This window comes from Miniopterus schreibersii (assembly GCF_964146895.1).
Source record: "Miniopterus schreibersii genome assembly, chromosome: 10".
Classification (NCBI taxonomy): Eukaryota; Metazoa; Chordata; class Mammalia; order Chiroptera; family Miniopteridae; genus Miniopterus; species Miniopterus schreibersii.
This window is the reverse complement of record NC_138110.1, coordinates 44,333,759-44,355,745: the sequence shown is the minus strand read 5'-3', so window position 1 is coordinate 44,355,745 and position 21,987 is coordinate 44,333,759. Positions and strand designations below refer to the sequence as shown.

General features: G+C 40.7%; 1 protein-coding gene across 5 annotated transcripts in view; it reads right to left on the bottom strand.

The window, feature by feature from the left end:
* ARHGAP28 (Rho GTPase activating protein 28) overlaps window positions 1–19,147 on the bottom strand; it is a 144,549-nt gene extending 125,402 nt beyond the window's left edge. For 2 of the 5 annotated variants that reach the window (XM_081149188.1, XM_081149192.1), the window contains exon 1: window positions 18,856–19,147. In XM_081149188.1, the coding sequence (XP_081005314.1) occupies window positions 18,856–18,977 (122 nt within the window). In that variant the 5' untranslated portion in view covers window positions 18,978–19,147. The remainder of the gene's footprint in view (window positions 1–18,855) is intronic. The other 3 variants (XM_081149189.1, XM_081149193.1, XM_081149187.1) reach the window with 2 other exon arrangements.
* Window positions 19,148–21,987: the final 2,840 nt, after the last annotated feature.

Genomic DNA, 21,987 nt, shown 5'->3' with positions numbered 1-21,987 from the left:
TGAGATGACCTCCAAATATGCTCTGTTATTAGTAACATCCTTGCCTTCATGGAATTATCAAAATGCCTATGGGGGTCAGGGTTTCATTAGAGTTGACCCAAAGTCTTCTCCCTCTGCCTGCCCTGTATCCCTCTGGTGCACACACCAGGAAAACTGTCACCCACAATACCCAGCTGTGTCATGCAATCGCAGGCCAAGTTAACTGGGGGTAAGAGCTATATATGTCTCTGCTTAATGTGAAGTCTGAAGACTGGGATTTTGGCCGAATCACTAGGATTTCAGCATGTGTTTGTGATTACTATTAAGCCAGCTACTTCCAATGTGTAAGCTAATTTGTATCAGTTACTTGGGGGGGGGGCGGGGGGCATAAACTGTTTGAGAGTTCCAAAATAATTAAGTTTTTGCTTGATTCTATGTCTTTTAAAATTAATGCTTTACTTCAATAGACTATATTATATCTATAAAGAGTTGAAGACATCCTCCCAAAGTGAGGTACTTTTATTAATTTATTTTCATTGCTTTGCCTGAACAATTGATATCTCTTTGACAACTTGTTCACTGAGCCAACCCCAGCTCGCAAATAAAACACGAAAGATATGTACATAGGATCTACTACTACTTCCCTCACCAATTTTTAATACATTTAAGCTGAATTATTAGCCCCTTCTTACAACCTCTTTTTGCCCCACACCCCATCCATATACCAATATACCCACATCCCAACTCGAATACCATTTTCTCTATGAAGCAAATCCTGTCTTCTCTCCAGAGGCTACAAAGCTAAACAAGGCATGGTTCCAAATTATCTTGGGTTCCAGTATAAGCCCTTAAGCACAAGAACCCCATCTTATTTAGCTTTGATCCTTCACAGTGCCTTCAAGATAAGACACTCAATGAATGTTAGCTAAAAAGAAACTTTAAAAAAGAATGGATGAACAGAATAACAGAGAATCAGTTAAAATTTGTATTTTTTTCTCACACACTTACAATGTTAAAACAATTATTTGTATAAAGTGTGCAATATACTGTTTATTTTCATTAATTAATCTGGTTGCTAAATGTGTAACTCTCATTCTGTCTTGGCCAACCCTTGGTTCAGTTTCCAGAATGCCACCTTTTGAATTCATATTTTTGTCTCTCTCTCTCTCTCTCTCTCTTATTCTTTTAAAATACGTGCGCTAAGACAGTTTAAGACAGTCTCCCCGAATGTCAATCAGACAGTATATTTGAGGTACTGAGGTACTGTGACTCACATCCATCACAATCTGAATAGGGCAAAGAACCCTGGTTAAAGACTCGGGAGCTCTCAATTGTCTGGGCTCTTCCACTGACTTTTTGTGATCTTCGGAAGTTACTGCTCTGAGATTCAGAGTCCTCACTGAAAAATGAGAGGTTGTAATAAGTGAAATCTCCAGTTCCTTAGCTTTATGTATTCTAGAGAACTAATTGTCGGTATTTCGCTCTAAGCTTACTATACAGACTTCATGAGTGGGCAGAAGCAGCAGCTATCTACATCAGGGGACTGAGTTCTAGGGTCCAAGGACCACATTTGGCCCACTGAATGTTTTTGTAAATAAAGTTTTATTATAACGCAGTTATAGTTACTGGCTTATCTATTGCTGCTTTCATGCTAACAATAGCAAGGCTGCAACAGAGTCTATATGACCAGCAAAGTCCAAATTACTTTTTTTTAAAAACTTTTCCAGCCCAGCCAGGCGTGGCTCAGCAGTTGAGCGTCGACCTAGTATCCAGGCGATCAGGGTTTGATTCCCGGTCAGGGCACATGCCCGGGTTGCAGGCTCGATCCCCAGTCAGGGGTGTGCAGGAGGCAGCCGATCGATGATTCTCTCATCATTGATGTTTCTATCTCTCTCTCCCTCTCCTTTCCTCTCTCTGAAATCAATAAAGATATATATTTTTTAAAAAAACTAAAAAAAAACACGTTTCCAGTCCCTGGTCTAAATGATATTCACGAGATATGTGACTTCCTGCCTAAAGAACTCTCCTCTGTTTCCTGAATCAGACCTGAAATTTCAGCATTAGAGATTAAAAAAACTGTACATATGCGTTGGAAAGGCAAAACACCTAAGTACTGAGCAGCTAAGAAACAAATGATCCCTAGCTGGTGCACTAGAGAGAAAGTGGAAAGGCTCCAGAAGTTAAAGCAAACTGAACGGGTATCAAAAATAGATGTGCTTACACCTCAATTTTGCCTGGCTCCACCATGCAGAGATGAGTCTTTTGATTCTGACAGTGACGGGTTTTAATCTAAACATGCTCCCTCGCCTAGCCTCTCTTATGTGCAACAGCCAATACCTGTAGGACAGCTGGATGACAATCAGGTACAAGAAAAAATAAAACCACCAAAAGGGTCTATGTACACTTTTACCACTTTCAGGCTCTCATGAAGTGATGTGTTTGAATCTCAGACACCATTACTCTGAATAAAAGAAGGCAGACACAAAATAATATAGACAGTATTATTCTGTTTACGTTGACTTCCAGGAACAGGCAATACTAATCTATGATGACAGAAGTCAGAAACTGGTAGGCAGGGGGTAATTAAAGAAAAAGAGGCAGGAAGGAAATCTCCGGGGTGATGAAAATGTTCTAGATCTTGTTCTGGATGGTAGTTACATGGGTGAAAGCAATCTAACTGAACACTTAACTGGGCATTTTACTGTATGTTGAGTATACTTCAATTTTTAATATAGTAACTGTTATCACTAAATAAAGGATCTTTCTGTTTGTTTGGGAATATGCATTCAGAAATCTTGGAGAGCTTTAGGATCACTACCATTATATAATTTTCCCTGCATTATAGATAAGAGGGTGAGGCGACAAGTGAAAGGAGAAGACTGCAGAAAAAGAGGAGGGGGATTTCCTAAGCCTCTAGCCCATTTCCCTCACAGGCACATTCTTGCAACATGTCACAGATATCTCAGTTTGGGGACCTGGTATCTCATAAAAACTTAAAAGGAGAAAATGAGGAAACAAGTGAAATAGTTTTTTCCTTAAATTGTGTGTGTTTGTTCGACTATTAAAAAATACAGAGAAAATATTCAACAACATGCTCATGTTTCTCTATTTTATTTAAATTGTATTAAATATTTATTCTAATTTTGTACCAATGTTAATAAAAGTATTAAATTTAGCATGTTTGATATTGATAAAATTTACCTTTCAAAAAATAAAAAATTTTTAAGTTTATTTTTTATTGTTGACAGTACTACAAATGCCCCCTATTTCCCTCCCCTTTCCCCCCCTCAGCCCAGCCCCTACCCCACCCCAGGCCTTCACCTGTCTATAGTCTGTGTCCATGGGCTATGCATATATGCGTATAAATTCTTTGGTTAATCTCGTCCCAATCCCCTTATTCTCTTTAAACTGGAACAAAAAATAAATAAAATTACGGAATTCTTAAATAGTACCAACATTTCTCTTAAATGGCCTACCAACTTACAGTCATCTAAAAATCAGTTCTACTTATTGGACAGGCAATATTTTTCAAAGAAAAGCTGAAAGACAAACATCTTACTAATATATGATCCTGACTTGGGTAGCTTGATTAAAATAAGCCAAACTCTACTTATAGTAATTGAAGGCACTAAAATTAGACAACAACTTATGCTTACTACACAGACAGTATAAGTACCCAAGAGATTAAATAAGCAAAGTTAAATGAGAACGGGAAGGGTGTGTTACAAAATTTGTACAGGTCTCAAACCATGTTTTGGTTAAATATCTAGGATTATCTAATTATCTTCATTTCCAACTTAATAATAGAGAAAATAAAATTTAAGTGTTAGAAGAGAACTTAGAGGTCCACTAATGGAACCCCTTCCTTATCCAAATGAAGAAACCAGACATGTCACCAAGTTCAGTCTGGCCCTAACCATTACCCAAGTGCACAGTCAGTGGCCTCTACTCCCTCCTAGTTTCACATTACCTTGCATCAGTCCTATTAGCAACTGCGGCTGCCTGCTGCCCTCCCTTTTCCTCAAACTGGTTCTTCTGCCAGGAACTTATTCCCATTCTCATTCACCCTACTAACTTTTTAAGACTTAACTTAGTTATCAACTCCTCCCAGGAGTTTTCTTAACTCCTCTCACTCTCACCAACAGAACCCCTGAGTGTTAGATACATCTTCTCCGCTCTCCTAGAGCACCTCATGCATTTTTCCTCAGTCATTCTTTCAACCACTCAAATACTGAGTGTCCACTCTTGGTCTTGGCCAGTGGGCTAATGCTAGGGATACAGAGAGAGAGAGGCACCGTTGCTGCCCTCAAGGAGCCACACTTCAGGAGCAGCTGAAATTGCCTGTTAACAAGTTCATCTATTCTCATCGAAGGACTGACTATGACCATCTCTGGCCCAGAACCTGATATAGTATATGGCATACACAGGCTCAATAGATGTTTGTTCAAGTTCACTGTTATTGTACGAATGAATCTGAATTGTTATTTTAATGAGTGAAATAACCCTTAAGCAAAATTTAATCTTTAACAATGAAGGGTATATATACCTATTCATTTCCCACGCTGCTCTCAGTTTTACATGTTAAGACATGCTCATTTATAATTGCTGACAGCTTTGATTTTTATTAGTTACTCTTCACTTTATAACATATTACCAAGAGTTTATGTTATCCTATGAATAAAGACTACGTTAGTGGATTCTGGGAAAGCAGGTTGTATGTAAGATCACAACAGTATATTCTCTAACAGAATACCAATCCAAGATTTCTAGTGCTTCTAGGGTCAAAATAATATAAAATTATGCACATTTCATAATATATGTAGTAGGATTATTACCTTCACTAACATTTAATGAATTGTTCATTTACTCAATAAGCATATGTACCTGGCATTAAATTAGGCCAGGAATACAGGGATACTGATATGAATAAGCCATGGTCTAGGCATCAACAAATCCCCGGTCTATAGGGAAGTCAGCTATATAAATACAATAGTGAGATAAGTACAATACCAGAAGAATGTATGAGGCAGAGAAGCCCAACGGTGGAAGGTGCAAACTTAGATCGAAGTGGGGGGCAGTCAGGGAAGATTTCACAAAGGAAGTGATGCTCAGATTTTGAAGACTTCCCTGATAGCTTCTCAACCCAAGGAGAGGTCGCATTTCCACATTTCAGCCACCACTGTATTGATTAAGCCACCATTTATTGAGACTATTGAGGAGGGGAGGGGGAAGATGGTTAAGGATACAGCAATGAAGGATATCGGCAGTGTTTTTGTCCTAGCAGTGCTCACATACTGCTGTGTGGCTAGCGGAAGAGTTTCATCCTATAGGCAAGAGTGTTGTTATCAAAGGATCTAAGTAGGAGACTAAATGTGTTTAAGTCTTGCATTTTAAAAATGACAGGTTTCTTTCCTGACTTTACCAGATTTATAGTTCTGGATAAGTTTTTAAATCTCCCCCCTTCAGTCTGCCTTTTCTCTCTCCCCACCTTCCCAAAAGCTAAAATTTTATAAGAGGTTCTACTTGCTGCCTCTGTTTCCTTATCTCACATTCACTCCTCAGCCTGCAGCAAACTGGCTTCCACCTCTACAACTCTATTAGAGACGCGCTATCAAACATCTTCACTGCTATCCACGCCACAAATCCAGTGGGCAGTTTTCAGTCCTCACCTTATTGGTCATTTAGCTACTCTTGATATGGCTGTCCACGCATTCTGAATCCAAGGCCTTGGCTTCCAGCTGCTGTCCTTTGGGTCTCCATCAGAGCTCTTCCCTAACCTAACCGGCACTGCTCCTGCTCCAGGTTTCTATCTTTGTTCCTGCTGCCTTAATAGATGCTGTATGCCCTTCTGCCAGATCTTACTGGGTCCCAGTTGTATCTATCTCCCACATGCTGAACTCTCTATGAATAAAGAGCTTAGAACTTTATTCATAGGTTGAGCGTCAACCTAGGATCCAGGCGATCGGGGTTCGGTTCCCGGTCGTGGCACATGCCCGGGTTGCAGGCTGCAGCCGATCAATGACTCTCTCATCATTGATGTTTCTATCTCTCTCTCTCCCCCTCCTTTCCTCTCTCTGAAATCAATAGAGATATATTAAAAAAAAAAAAAAAAAAAAGAACTTTCAGGCTTGATCTCCCTCCCAGGTTTCTAATTGTACAGCCAACTATCTGCTGGGCATACACACTTAGCTCAAAATTCCACACGTTAAATTCATCTCTCCATCCACAATTTGTTCATCCACCAGAATTCTCTGTGTTTTTTAAGGCACATAATTTTTATTAATGCTTACATGCACAGGAGTTTAGAGAAATTCAAAGAAGCAGTTATACTTAGGAGCTTTTATACCCTTCTAAAATAAGGGAGGGAATTTTGGCTTCAAGGGATGACAAAGTGTGGGGAAATGGTTAGGAAATATGTGGGAGAAACTAATGGGAGCTCAGGGCTATTTTAGTAAGGCCTGTTTACCAAAGCTCCTCTAGCCGGGCTTTGATGATGGGAGTCACTCTTTCCCCCTAATGGGGGGGAGGGAGGGACCTTCCTCAAAGGGAAATTTATATCCTGCTTTTAGGAAATGAGGGGAGGGCAGAGAACTCTTCCTGCATCTGTTGACTTCCAACTGCCTTCACCTCAAAATAACCTTTCTGCCAAAGTGGCACATTCTGGGGTGGCATATTCTGATCCTCTTCAAGGGTCTAAAGATTAAATATTTGTCCAGGTTTACTCAGGTAGTGAGTGGAGGACTCTGGGATTTAAATCCACCTCTGCTAGGCTCTAAAGCATCTGCTTTTTAAATGTAAACATGCAGAAAAACAGCATGGTTTCCCTATTTCATTTAAGATCATTGAAATAATACTTTTATCGTAATAATGACTGTCATTGTTTACTATAACATGATGCTGGTTCAGAGCGCTTTTATGAATCAGCTCATCTGATCCTCTAGGTAGAATGACAGGATTTGCTAAACTGGTTTTACAGACAAGAAACTAAGTAACAATTTAATGACTTGACCATGGCCAAGCAACCGGTGGAAACACCGCCACAACCTTGTCTAGGTCTCCTGAATCCCAGAAAGATGCCTTATTTTGGCTATTTCATTATCGATTCTTCCCTAACTGCCCACCTAATGAATTTAAATAGGATTATTTCATTTAACCACAGACCTCTGGGGCACAGCCTCGCGGGGTAGTATGAAGGTCGCTGTTCTGAAATCCTAAACCTGGGTCTGAGTCCAGGTTTAGCTACATAGGGTAACAGCACCTGCCTTGTGGGATGAACTGGAAAGGAGATAAGGCAGTAGAGAATATCACAGAAGGGCCTCCATTTCCCTGACCATAGGCTTCTGGGTGGAAGAACCTCCACCAGAAAAACCTGCTTTACTCTTTCCATCTGGATTGCTTATCCCCCATTCAGAAGGAGTGATGTGTCTGATTGGGCATTTGGGAGAAAGAACTGGGAGAACCCATCTATCCAGGTCTGCATTCTGCCTCACTGTGGGTACAGGGGGGTGGGGATCTGGGGGAAGGCTTCTGTTGTTAGTCAGAGATGAAGTCTACTGTGAACAGAAAGCCATGTTCTCCAACCTAGCTGGGCTGTAAGAGAGGTGCTGTTCTGATTTCCACTTGCCTGCCTCCTTTTAATTGATTCTAAACTTAGGCAGGGAAAATAGGTTTTATTTAGAACCCACCAAATAAATAGATTCCTTTTCCTTCCTTGTTCATAGGAGGTGCCTAAATTCACTGAAAAAACTGTATCTGAGCAAAGTTATAAATAATTTTTGATATGTGAACCCAGCTTTAACTTGTAGGTGTGAAAAATGCTTTTATGTGATTATAAATCTAAATGGGTATCGCTTTCCCACAAAAATCAGTGTTTGTTATTGGTGGTTCTGATAAAATTTGATAAATATTTCAGAAGCTTCAAAATGTCATAAGAGCAAACTGAATATTAAAAACACACACTTGAAGGAGTGGAAGAATTAGTATGCTAATAAAATATCACTGAAGTTGGGAAAATGGAAGTAAAATACTTCTTTCTTCCTTTTAAATTAGAGCCATTAAAGTGATTAGCAGTAGGAAAGGGCTAGCATTCTCCTCTAGTGCTAATTTTTCATACAGAAAAGTCACAGCCCACTTGGACTTTCAAAAATTATTCTTTGAACTTGTTATAACTCTTATTACTGAGTCTGGGAACTCTTCCACCGGAGGAAATCAGTACATCTACTCATGGCAAGAACAGACAGATAAACCCTGCCCATTCGCCTTCCTCCTCTGGTGTCTCAGACATTCCTCTCCTCTGCCTTTTGTTTTCCTCCGGCTCGTCCTTGCTGATGCTTCTGCCAACTTGTTAAATGCTGGAGTTCCTGGTCCTCTTGTTTTCTTCTTTCCTTTTCCAAGGGCACCCTCATCTACACTACTTGCACTGAAGACTTCTAAATCCATCCATACTGCCTCCCAATATTATTCTCCTGAAGCTGCACATTCAAATTCCTAACTGCTGGAGGTATCACACTATCTCAAACACAGCATGTCTGGAACTCAACTTATTTTATATACTTCTCCCAAACTGAAGGATTTCATATAAAAGTCAACTTCTCTTGAAAAACTGGAAAATCTGATAATACTGAACCCATATGAAAACAGCTGGTGGAGGTAAGGAGTAGCTGCCTCCTTTAAATGAAGCCTGTGGCTCCTGTGGTTCACAGTCCCTACCACTCCCAGTGTCCTGTACCTGGCTGACTTCAGGCAATATGCTCTTTGTCTGGCAACTGCAGATGCTTGAGTTTGTGACCACTGATCTAGGCCATACTAGATCACCTGCTGAATTAAGAAATGAATGAATGAACCAAATAGCATCACTCTTTTCTATTCAGGCTGGGATGACCTGATTTTACTGAATCCTGGCTCTGCCAGTTACTAAACTGATTGCAATGCTGCATAAGTTACTTAACCTCTCTATGTCTCAGTCACTAGAATTCTCAACTTCAATTAATAACACTCCAAAACAGAAACTCAAGTTATTTTCCTAGTCCCTAGTGTACATTTCATCACCAGATCAAGCCAATGCCATTGCTTGTTTCTCCCACAGAATCTTTTATTCCCTTTCGCCCATACTCCCAGGATCCCAGTTCCTTATCACCTCTCCTTGAAGAACGGCATCAGCCCTCTAAATTACTTCTCTACCCCCAGTCATGATCCTCCTTAAAACCATCTTTTATACTCTAGAGATTAGGGGATCCTGGAACAGAATGAGCTAAGTTATAACATTACAATTTTATTTTATAGATTTGAACCCAACAGTGCTGAAACCAGATTAAAATAGCAGGGATCTGAATCCAGTATGAGCAGGGTAGGGGTGGGGAGTGGAAGAGACACAACAGAGAATAAACCTGGGTAAAATTTGGTGAATTGAAGAGAGCTTCTTCTTAAGAAACATAAGGTAAGTCCTCTGAGTAGCCACTTCCATGAACTCTAAGGAGAACTGGTGCTAAATTTTTAACTCCCGCAATAAGGCCTTTTCCAGTCTGGATAAAAGGACAATCATGTTTGTTTAGGGTTGGTATAATCAAAATCAGCTTCACTTGGGCTTCTAAGCAATGACTCATGTTGTTTTAGCTGGTGTTGACTCACTGCCCCACAAAGGATGACACAGCTTTAAATAGGCGGAGCACGGCCTGCTTCTTCCAGCTACGTGCTTCCAGCAACTGGAAGAGGTGGGAGTTCTCCAGAGTGGATCTTTCTGCAACTAAGCACAATTCAGATTTTACAAAAACAGTTGCCAAGTCAACCTTGTAATCACTGAGCTTTATAAATGAGGAGGGAAAGAAGCTAAGTTGTGGTATGTTAAAAATCACAGGGGCCAGCCATTCTCTGTTTTGCAAAACAGAATGTGCGGAAACTTACAGTCAGCTTTTTCCCCATTTAATTGCTTACTCTATTGAGGTCAGCAAATGTTTTTCTTTAAGATTCCAATGAAAAGTTGCAGCGTGTGTTTTTGAGACTCTCCAAGTTAAATTTACTGAGATAACGTGCACGGGTAGTTGTAATAGTGTTTGAAAGGAAGCTAAGGAAATGCCGTTCTCACCATCACCACCTTTTCTCTGGTTCTACGCTCTCACTGTTTCCCAGTTAGAAAGCCAGTGTTCCCCTCACTCATGGTTTCCTTGTTGTTCGCCTGGCTGCTCCCAGAACACACTGGACCATGTTGTGGGCCTCAGGCCCCTGGTCACGGCAGCTGGTGACCAGGGGTCAGCAGAAGGGATTCAGAGCCTGGCTCCACTAGCTGGTTATTTCTTCTGAGGCTCCCGAGACACTTTTCCCTACTCTGCCTCCCAGCTGCTTAGCAGAGATTGTTCCTGCAGTCCTCGCTCATGACTGGATCTTCACAATGCCCAGTTCCCATTAATAACACACTCTGGGCAACCTGGCTGGTTAAGAATAGTTAGAGAAGACTTCTAAAGATATGGCACTTAGCAGAGGAGCCCAGACCACTCTTTATATAGAACTAAAACGACTGTCCAATCTCTGTAGTTCTGGAGTCCTAAGAACTAAAGTATGTTTAAGGTATTCATTCATTCATCCAAATGAATGCCTTAAAAAACAAACAAGTGCCCAGAGCCTAGAGGCCATCCTGATTCTGACTTCTCCAGAAGATTCAAGTCCAGACAATGATGGGCCCTGGATTTATTTTCTAAACAGAAACCCTTGAAGCCTAGTCTAGCTCAGCATCAGCCATGGCTCCAAGGTCACTGATGGATAAGGACTGTACTCAGGCTTATGGGAGACTAGAGATGGCTCATGGGTCTGGATTGCCACAACCCATCTTATCTTATCCTAAATTTTTAAGCAAGATTTAGAACAGAACTGATCTTCACAAAGTTTATAGTCCAGGACCTGGCTTGGTCCTTCAGTTGGTTTCAAATCAAGATAAGCTGAAAACCTGACTGAATACTGGGAGACAAAAGAAGGTCCCAGTGTGGTTCAGTGGTAGACCATCAGCCCTCACACTGAAGGGTGACAGGTTTGATTCCCAGCCAAGGGCATGTACCTGGGTTGGGGGTTCGCTCCCTACCACTGGTTGGGGTGCATGCAGGAGGCAACCAGTTGATGTGTGTCTCACATTCATACTTCTCTCTTCTCTGCCTCTCCCCCTCCCTTCTACTCTCTGAAAGCAATGGAAAAAATATCCTCAGGTGAGGATTAACCAAAAAAAAAAGAAGGCCCCATTAATTCATTAATTCTTATGGAGTGTTTTCTCAACATACATTAAGAATTCTTATGCTATAAATCATATAGCAAGGAATGGAATATAAAATATATTTTTAACCACAGAAATCTACCTTAGTAGCTAAAGAAAGCAATTAATAAAACTAAAATGAAAAATTCTAAGAGCTAGTTACTAAGAACATGAACCTAAGGATTAAAGGATTAAAAACTGCCCTCCCCCTTCTGCCCAAAAAAAAAAAGCCACAGAAAGATTTCCTGTTACTGATTCTTTGGATCCCACTTTCTTGGTCAAATTGAATGACTTTTCTAGCATATCTTTTCTATTTTAAAATATTCTTACCTAAATAAGACTGTATGAAGAGGAAGAAAATTTTTTTTAATTTTAAAAAACTTTGTTATTGCACTTCTTTCAAGTGATAAAATTTTTCAAAGAAACAATTGATATGTATTCATATTTAACCTACTCCATGATTATTCCACCAAAACAAAGTAGAAATAATTGCAAAAGGAAAGACTAAGTCAAAACTATTTATAACATCTACTATGTGGAAGTTGCTGATGCTGGTTGCTAAGGGGGATACAATAATACTGCCCCTGCTCTCAATAAACCTACAACCAAATTCAGGCAGAAAAACACTAAATACATAATATATTAAATAATGTTTCAAGATTTAAATAAGTGGTTTAAAAAGCACCAGTTTGGGAAGGGCTGGGTGGGAATCCTGGCTCTGTCGTTACCTCACTGTGTGATTGTGGTTCCTTCCCCGTGCCTCAAGTTTCTTCCTGGCACAGGACTGTTGTAGGACTAAATGAAATACTTCATGTCAAGCTCAGTGTGCTATCAATCAAACTAGGTCCTTTTTTTTTTAAGCACTGACACCACAGGACAGTGCATGATTAACTACCAAATGATTGCCGTTACGGCAGGTGAAAACTCTTCTGGCTGCTGTGATTAAGGAAATCTTCAGAAGTTCAGTCCTTACTTCTCTGACTATGGTTATTCTCTTTCGTTTTGCTTTTCACCTCCTGCCACTTAAATATGGGCTGAGTCCCAACCAATGACATGCTAAATTCACTAGTGTGTGGGGTTTTTCAGTGTGGTAATGAGGTAGGGAAAAGTGGGAAGGAAAGAGATCAAATGTCATATTATTTGTTATAATGTCATTTTAGTACGTTTAACATTTTTCCTAAACACCTATCGGATTTCTCTACTGATATGTAAAGATAAAATCCTTTGAAGGATCTTTGTAAAAAGGTAAATTCACTGGCCAGTGTTTTCTAAATTGATTTTCATACATGAATACTGAACAGGAAATTTCAAAGGAATTATCTTCCTTATGCATTACAGATGTACAAATAAAGATGTAAAGATTTATCTCTTACACACAGAAGATAATCAGTACCACAACTCAGAATTACCAAAATAGTACAAATAAATCTCAAGTGTCTGACACTTTAAAAACGACTGCATGCTACTCCGTCTTTGATTTCCTTTCTCTTTCCTGACTTTGGATTGTGTGTGTGTGCAGCCGTCATCTATTCATCCGAGGGATCAGAAATGGAATGCACAGGTTTAATTAGTTTTAAGAGTAACATGAGACACATCAGCTGGTTCTCCAAGGGACACTAAGAATATGTTCTCCCACCCTTGGAATTACTTGGCACTTACTGCCTGTCAAAAGGGTAGTGTTATCAATAACATTCATTTAGTGAGGAGTGATTTAACACATTTGATAAAGAATGTGTCATAAACCCCAGATATTTAAGAAGATGAATGCATAGTAAAACAATCTACCGCTTTCTTTCGTTCTCAGTTTGGAGAATAAAGCGACTTTATTATTTTGTTTTGATGCACAAAGAAATGGATCCGTGACACTTCATGAGGTGAAGAATGATACATTATCTAAAACTCACTAACTCAAGTAACCAGAGGATAGCAAGAAACTGAAAGCAAACAAGCAAACCAAAAAACCCTCAAAGAAACCGAAATAAATGCTGTCAAAATCTTTTGTTAGGTTATACACTGTAGTCATTTGAACAGCATTTTCTTTAAACAGCTCTAACAAGCTTGATTATCTAATCAAAAGTAAATTACAAAGCATGTTAAAAATAAGCATATCAGAAAGAACAGAGTACTGCCACAGGCTTTCAGGGCTGCCTGAAAATAAGGGGAGAGAAACAACAATGATAGATAATATTTAAATTATATATGAAATAAAACAATGCACCAATATAAGCTCCTTACTAGTAAGGCAAGCAAGCTTACACATCTCAATAGGTGCCTTTACCACAGCACAATAAGTCACAGTGCCTTAATAATAAGAGCATTAAGAAAAGGTTCCTTTCTACACTATTTAAGGATATGTCTGACTTTTCATCCAAAGAGGCTTAAAAGGAAAACAAAGTCTATTGCTTAAATGGATAAACTTTATTTCCAAAATGTTTGTTGGAGAAACATTTTATTCCCTTCCTTTGCTACATAACATTTTACTTCCATTCTTTGCTGGAACTGATATCTAGAGACCATCGACTGAGGAAACAGAACGGAAATTACTGTAGAAAGGAAATAAGTTTGGTTTAAGAATGGAATGAGAAGAAATTTTGATTATATGCAAATGAGAATGTTTGCTTTCACTATAACACATTTGCAAAAGTTCAAGTAACATCTTAGGAACACTAGGAGGGGAAAATGTTTTCCACTGGGTAGAAACACAGTTCTAAGAAAACAGAAAGCCTCAGGAACAGTCCCCAGCAAAGTGAGATTTAACAACTGTCCCCTTAATGCAGAATTTCACTTAGCGGCTTTGCGATTATTTTTCTCTTAATCCAATAATAAAATTTTCCTTCCAAAAAAATCATGAAACTTTGAAAATTAAGAGAATTTACTTTTATAGGTTTCATGAACTCAGAACTGAAATAAATAAATAAATAAATAATAAATAAACAAACCATTTAATTGTACTTTGTGGCAAAACTGTGAAAAATAAAACGTAGGTTAAATGACTATTGATGCCTTTTTATATTTATTCGGTTGACTTTTAAAAGGTGTACAGCACTCCCCCATGACATGTATTAATTACACAGGGGAAAATAGTAGTTTTTCAATAGGGAAAGCTGGCAGATACCACCTTAACCAGGTGATCAGAGTGAACATCAACATTAGGGAGACATTCCAACATCACGTACCCCCATATGATGTACTGAGAGCCAACATCATTCTGCAGGGTTCTCACACAAAATGCGTAACTTCAGTTTAATCCTGAGAAGATCTCAGACCAATCCAAATTGAGAGACTTCCTTTGAAATGACCAATCAGTACTCCAAAAGTGCCAAGGTCATAAAAGACAAGGACAGACGGTCACAGATTGGAGGAGGTTTGGGAAGCATGAGTGGGATCCCACCTTCAGTCCTACAACAGAAAAATGCCGGTGACGGTGGAAAAACTGGTGAAACCAGGGTAAAGTCTATAGTTTAGTTAACAGCATTGTAATAGTGTTAACTTTTCAGTTTTATAATGGAACTATGGTTATGGAGAAGCTGGGAGAGGATACACTGAACTCGCTCTGCTGCTTTTGCAAGTTTTCCATAAGTCTAATATTATATCAAAAGTTAAGAAAAGGCTGTCATCTTTATCCACGTGAAAGTGACTCTATAACACCCTAAGTTCTCTCGATTTTGTGGATACATGAAGGATTAATGATCAAGGAGGACTGAGTAGGTTAAAAATGGACAAAGCAACTGGCCAAATGTTTGGCCAAATGACAGGATCAAAGGAAGTGTGCCAGATGTTTTCCAGGAGCTACGCAGGGAGGCACCTACACTCAGCGGGGGCCCACTGTAAAGAGAAACCAGAGACACAAACTCTGATTTCAACCGTAACACAGAGGGACCGATAAATATTATTCTCTCTGAAGACTCCTATGTCCCTTATTATTCCTCAATCCTGTAGAAAAAGTACTACTGTGCCCAGAATTTGGTGTGCTTATTATATATATCTGTCCATAAGCTCAAAGTACCAATGGATATGTCATTAAAAGTTCCTAAATTTAGTCTTTTCTGCAAAATAGTTACTTTCCAATCATCATTTCCATTTTAATATAACCATTCTCATTACAGTTACGGTATGAGGAAGCAATATCCCCTTTACAAAAGTTTTCACATTGTTGTCGAATTAGAATCCCTAGGATAACCTTGGTAGCTTCTGTGTTTGTTTTTGAGGAAGAGTTGGTTCTTTGCTTCTATTTCTGTCCTCTCTCAGGAAGTTTATGGCATAATGAGATAAACACAATAAGTATCCATGGCCATTAACACTATACCTTCACAGAAAAATGTAAATATTATTCGTACATAAGTTAGAAAATCTTTGAAACAAGATGTCCAGCTTTATCTTCAGCTACGTTTCATTTTGTAAGTGAAATTATTCTGTATGTATGTGGACATGTTCACTATGGATTCTGAATAAGGGTGTAGAAGCTTAGCCAATATAAAAATCACATGATTCCAAAGACAGTCCCAACCATTTGTTTTAACAGAACTGAGAATTTATAATCTCTTATTCTCATTTTCCTTTGCAGGATAAAATGTAAAGGAGAGGATGTTTGTGATAAAAAGGAATTATTTCTCCTCCCAACAAATGATTAGTACTCTTGAGTCTCTTTCCTGCATGAGTAACTTTGCAGGGTTGGTACCAAAACTGTTGTACTCTCCTTCTATCAACAACTGTGGCGAAAATGAGAGTTGTAATACAGTTAGCAACTATCAGATGCTCCCTTGGTGTCAGACACTATATAAGCAGCTGAAGCAAGTTGCCCAAGGCCACATGGCAGTAAATAGTGTAGGTGATGTGTGAAGTCTAAGTCCAAGCCTGAGTAACTGGCAAGTATGCTTTATATAGGCTACTTACTTTAATCAAAAAAATGGGCAGGCCCAAAAGAAACTGCAAGGGACACCCTGCTTCAGTGTTGAAGATTAACTGGGAGAAGCGTGCACCTGAGCAGCCATTACTCAGCTTCAGCAGCAGCAGCAGAGGCCTGGATTGCTGGATCCTCTGATTTTCTTTCTTTTCTCTTCTTTCATTTCATTTCATTTCTCTCCCCTCGCCCCCCTCCCCGCTGAGGCTTATTTTGAAATGTTGCTGCTTATTTCAATCTTTTTCTAAAAATTCCATTGGTCTGAAAGGTAAAGAGCCATATTCTCATGGCAGGGACTTTGTCTCATTTACCTTTGTGGCCTAATGCCTAATGTGCTGCTGGCACATAGTAGATGCAAAAAGGTTGCCTTCTGCTGTTAAAAAAAAACAAAAACCTGCCATTTTATCTTGCCATTTTATAATCTTGGTAGGAATTCATTCATTTATTCAACAAATATTTACTGAACTACTACAATGTGCCAGACACTGCTCTAGGCATGTGCAATACAACAGTGAAGAGGAGAACAGTGAAGACAGGGAGAGCAAGAAAGAGAGGAAGAGAGAAGAAAGAGAGAGAGAATATTTTAGTGGGAGAAATAGGCCAAAAAATCCCCGAAAGCACATAAAGTTAGATGGAGTGGAAGATTGGAAAACAAGGAGATGGTTTGCTTTGAATTGAATCCATGCTACTCAGGACTAAAGAATGATACTTAGAAAGTTAGATACACTAGTCCATGCTTCCTAGTGCCATACTGGTCACTACTCCACAAGTATGACACACATGTGTAAGCAATTTAAAGAAAAGGGTGTTCTTGAAAGAGAGTGCTTTCTTCATAAGTGGGACAATACGATCTTGCTCCTTGGCTTGAAAGGAAGTATTGATCAGTAGTTAGTGAGTCAAAGGTTAATAACTTGGGCTTGATTATTTCTGTTATCAGACTCATGATTGATGGTGTCCTCTGGCTCCACTAAATACAGGAACCTCTTTCTGATTACTGTTACTGGGAACCAAGGAATTAAGCTATTCTCTGGTGATTTAGTTGCAGCAGGGGCAGGGGTCGTCTATGTCATGCATCAGAGGGTGAGTGGCACAAAGGTCCCTATAGAGAGGGTGCAGGGCAGTCACCAGAAATGCAAACTTGGAGCAACATAAATCTAATTGGCAACATGTATGGTAAAACGCCAGCTAGCTAAGGCCACACAACTCTTCTGCTCTCACGTATTATCATTCCACAGACCACATGGTGAGTTAATGGAACTTCCCCTCCAGTTTGCTTTGGAAACGGATGTAGTTTCAGATAGCCCAAATGGCACAATCTGCCTATTGCTCCTAGACAGCTGCTGGGAGTTATAGACAGGACAGCCATACCAGAACCATCTAAAACTGCACAAATATGGCCCCCTGCTTCTCATCAAATCACTTATATCTATGTAGTACTCATAATTTGAGTAATTAATCAATGAATATGCTTAGAAAACACCCTAAGGACAAATACAAGTTTGTATGTTCAAACAGCCTTTAAAACAATGTGCACAACCCCTACAGCTGGAAGGAAAATGTTATTTTCTCATTGTCTTTATATAAAAATTAGATTTTACTCAACCTGCTCTTTTTGGAAGAAACAATATTTTCTTTGTTCGCCAAGCCCAAAACAGGTTTCATGCCAATGTATTCTGTTCTTGCCGAGGATACTAGCCAAAAGGATATTCCTTGAAATAAAACTCGCAATCTGTTGAAAGCCTCCCAAGTCAATTAAATCAGGAAACAAGTAATTATTATTACATAACTAAAAAGTATGAGAAAAAATAATGACTGAAAATAAATATGCAAAAAAAGCACACCACTCAAACTCCCTACTTGTAAAGAAAACCATCAGTGGATCCATAGCAGCCAAATAGTCACATCTAAATTAAGTAAAACTTCCCCTAACTAGGTGTCAGATATCAAACCATCTCACTTATTAGTGTACGGCTTTTGTCTACCTACGGAAACTTCGGAAAAGTCTAACATCTTTGGTTTAGTTAATGGAAGTCTCATTGGCCTTGATCTTGCATCAAGTAGATGGAGACTGATAGAATAATTTAACACAGATTCCTGATTTATTAAGCCTAAAATGCACATAATGAGATGGTTACAGGCCTCTTCTGACCCTAAAGAAATGTTATAATTGCACTTAGAGAATAAAGTCGACATTAGCAATAATAAAATAACGATACCAATGCATTTATACAATTTAAACTTTTTTTAAAATCTGTAAATAAAATTGTTGTAGAAGTCTACTGAGATTTACTTTTTGGAATCTCTCCCTCTGGTACGTTTTAGCCCAGGTGGCATGGAATAACTGAAGATCAGGATAGTATTCGAGGATTCAGGATAATGTATTTTAATTTTTTTCCCACTTTCTGCTTGTGTTACATTTTAAATGACTTTTTTTTAAAAGTCTCCGATAGCTCAGTGGGCGAAGCTGGCAGAAGTGAGGCATATGCCTGCTCTCACCAAGTTGCATTAAGAACAGGGCTCCGCTGCTAACCTCTGCTCGGCGAGGACCTCAGCCTCTGCGGGCGACACTGCATTTCCCACTTCCAGTCGAGAACAATATAAAACAGCGGGCGCACGCGTCCCGTCCCCCAAAACTTGACACAGCAATCAAGCGGCGGCGGCGCTGTGCCCCGGCAGGAAACCCGGCCGCGCGCCCCAACCCCGCGCCCAGGGAAGCCCGCTCCCTCCGCGGCGCCGTCGGTACCTGCTGCCCGGGTGGCTGGCGGCGGCGCGGGGCGCGCGGCGCGGCTCGGCGCTGGGCGGCTGCGAGCGAGCGTACGAGTGGTAGGCGGTCAGCACCACGCCGCCCGAGTCCTCCACTTCCATCGTCAGCCGCGCATGTCTCAGCTCCCGCCCGAGAACAAAGGCGGGGACCAGCAGGGACCGGCGCCCGACCCCGTCACCGCGGGGAGGCAGGGCCGGCCCCGCGCCCGCTCCGCGCCGCGCCGCGCCGGGGGTCGCTCGCCGTCGGGGAGGCCGGCCCCGCCCGCCGCGGCGCGATCCGCTGAGGCTGGAAACACGCCCCGGAGCCCCGCGGGTGGGGGCGCTCGGGCGCGGGCGCGGGGGCGGGGCGGGGGCCCGTCTAGGAAACTGGGAGCCGGCGGGAGCCTTCGGGGCTCCGGCTAGCGGCTCTAGGAAAGTTTGTTCGTGCTTTGTTTCTTTTCCTTTCCTCGCCTCCCCCACCTCTGCCCCCTCTCCGGCGGGAGGCTTAGCCCGTAGCCGGGAACATTTCCTGCCGGGTGGCTGGGGGTGATCGAGGGACAGGAGCCGTGCCCGGGAGAGCCCGGGCGACCGCTGTGGTCTGGGGAAGGCAGGAAGAAAATGTGACTCTCATTTAAAGCATCCACATCAAAAAGTGAAGAACCGGATTAGTCAAGTTCCAATAAACTGATTTCCTTTGGGGCAGGTAATTCCCTCTTCCAGCAAGCAGAGCGTGTCCCTCCCTCGCCCGCAGTGCCACAACCAGGCTCTGACCTCACTCCCACATCCCTTCCCCTCCCAATCTGATCAAATTAACAGAAGGGCTTTCAGCTGGTCTGAAAATTAGACTTAATTATGATGGGCTGAATGCTTATTTCCAGAGGCCTTGGGGGGACGGGGGGAGCTGGCTAGAAAGAGGCCCCAGGTAACTCTTTCACAGCTGACAGGTGTGTTACCCGCAGTCTCTTACACTCCCCTGGGAGCTAGGGGAGTGGAAAGAGAGGTTAGTTTACCCCTTACTGAGGGATGACCTCAGTTATGCTACTTCACATCTCAGAATCTGTTTCTGCGTCTGTGAAAGGGGAAAATCATATTCTTCTCATGGGGTTAAGAGCACCAACTACACCTAGGTTCTCAAGAAATAGGGCTCTCTCTGCTACTTCCTTTACAGCCAACAAGGAGAACATTTGTTTTCACTGCAAATTCAGAGGTTAGGAAGGCAAAACATTTTTCATCCAAAATGCTTTTTAGAAAATGTTTTGTTGATTAAAGAAAGGGTGGGATAATAACTAACATTTACCAAAATACTCATGTCTTGGGTCCTGTATATTAGCTCTTTAAACAACTCTGTGAGGTAGGTGGTATTATTATCTCAATTTTATGAATAAAGAAACTTACCAAGCATCAGTGTATGGAAAAGGCACAGAAAAGAACGCTTCATTCTCCAAAACTTGAAGACACCAAGAGACATCTGTTTACCTACTGTGTCTAATGCCAAATACATCAAAACTAAGATAATACTTTCTTAAAATGTGAAATAAAGTAATAGTGTAATATTGACACATGTCCCACAATGCCACATCTAAAACCTTGGGGCCAGATATAATTCAGAATTTATAATTTTTTTAATTTAAAAAAGTAACCTGCCCAGCCGGGCGTGGCTCAGCTGTTGAGCGTTGACCTAGGATCCAGGCGATCGGGGTTCGATTCCCGGTCAGGGCACATGCCCGGGTTGTGGGCTTGATCAATGGCTCTCTCATCATTGATGTTTCTATCTCTCTCTCTCTCTCCCTCTACTTTCCTCTCTCTGAAATCAATAAAGATACATTTAAAAAAAAAAAAGTAACTTGATGCATGCACTATTTAACATAGAACACCCTTCATCTGGTATAACTTGGGACAGCACCCTGTGTTTAAACATATTATTTCTTTAGCAAAAAGAATTGACCCTAAGTGGGAATAAAGTCTATTCAGCTCAAGTTTGTCACCAAATAAGTTTTGGCACCAAACTTTTTTTAAAAAATGTGTACTTTTTACAGCTTTTTGAAATTTGGAATTACTATAAGGAATTATAGTAGTGGAACATTTTCTGGCTATGGGATTTCTCCTTGGCATTTTTTTTTTCTTTCTGAACTACAGACTCACAATTTTAAATACCTGCAGGGTACTTCCTTGAAAATACTTTGGCATAACTCTGCCTTAAGATACCCAACACCACAGCAGTGCTCCCTCACACCAGCTTCAATAACCCTCCTCTTTCTCTTGTATATTCACATTTTACATACCCTGGAGTCACTTTGACTCCTCCCTCCAATGGATTATCAAATCTGTCATTTCTCAAAATGACTACCAACCATTCCTCCTATTCCCACTGCTACCGTTTCTATTCTCACATCACCATCTCTTGCCTGGTGAGGGCAAGCCTTCCTTTACATAGGTTACTTTCAATCACCTCGGCCTTAAACCCTCCCCCTATTCACAGTGCTGGTAGTGATTTTCCTAAAACGTAGGACCTCCCCTTCTCAAAAGTCCTCAGGTATAGCCCACTTACTACAAAATAAAGTGGGAACTCATTAGAATAGCTTCTCATTAATGTTCACTACCAGGGCCCTGTGGCCCATTTACACTAGCCTGTCCTGCACTACTTTTCCTTTGCTCCTACCTGTCATTTTCCTGTCTGGAAATCCTTAAAAACCCTCTACCTAACCCCATAAAGCCATTTTAGGTATTCCTAATTCAAGGTAAGCCCTCCCTCCGACCTCCTGTGGAAATTTCTCTTACTCTGTTGTGGGAATAATCTCATTCTGCCATGTGGTTAAAGCAGTCACCAAAACTGTGCAGTGCATACACACTCTGTTCCTTGTCCATGTCACACGTAGTGATTAGATCAGACTGGTTTTTTCCACTGAGCCCAGATGTGCCCACAAAGTCCTTCTCAAAACAGAGTCCCCCAGAGCAAGATAACTTTGAGATAAAACTATTTGCTAACCCAGGATTGTACTACTATTTTCCAACAAATTAGTGCCTTTCCCTACATCGTGAGCTATTGGAAGGCTAGTGTCATATTTTTGTCATTATACCCCAGAGCCCGTGGTGTTTTGCAGAGTAGGCAATCAACAATGCATATTTGTTGAAT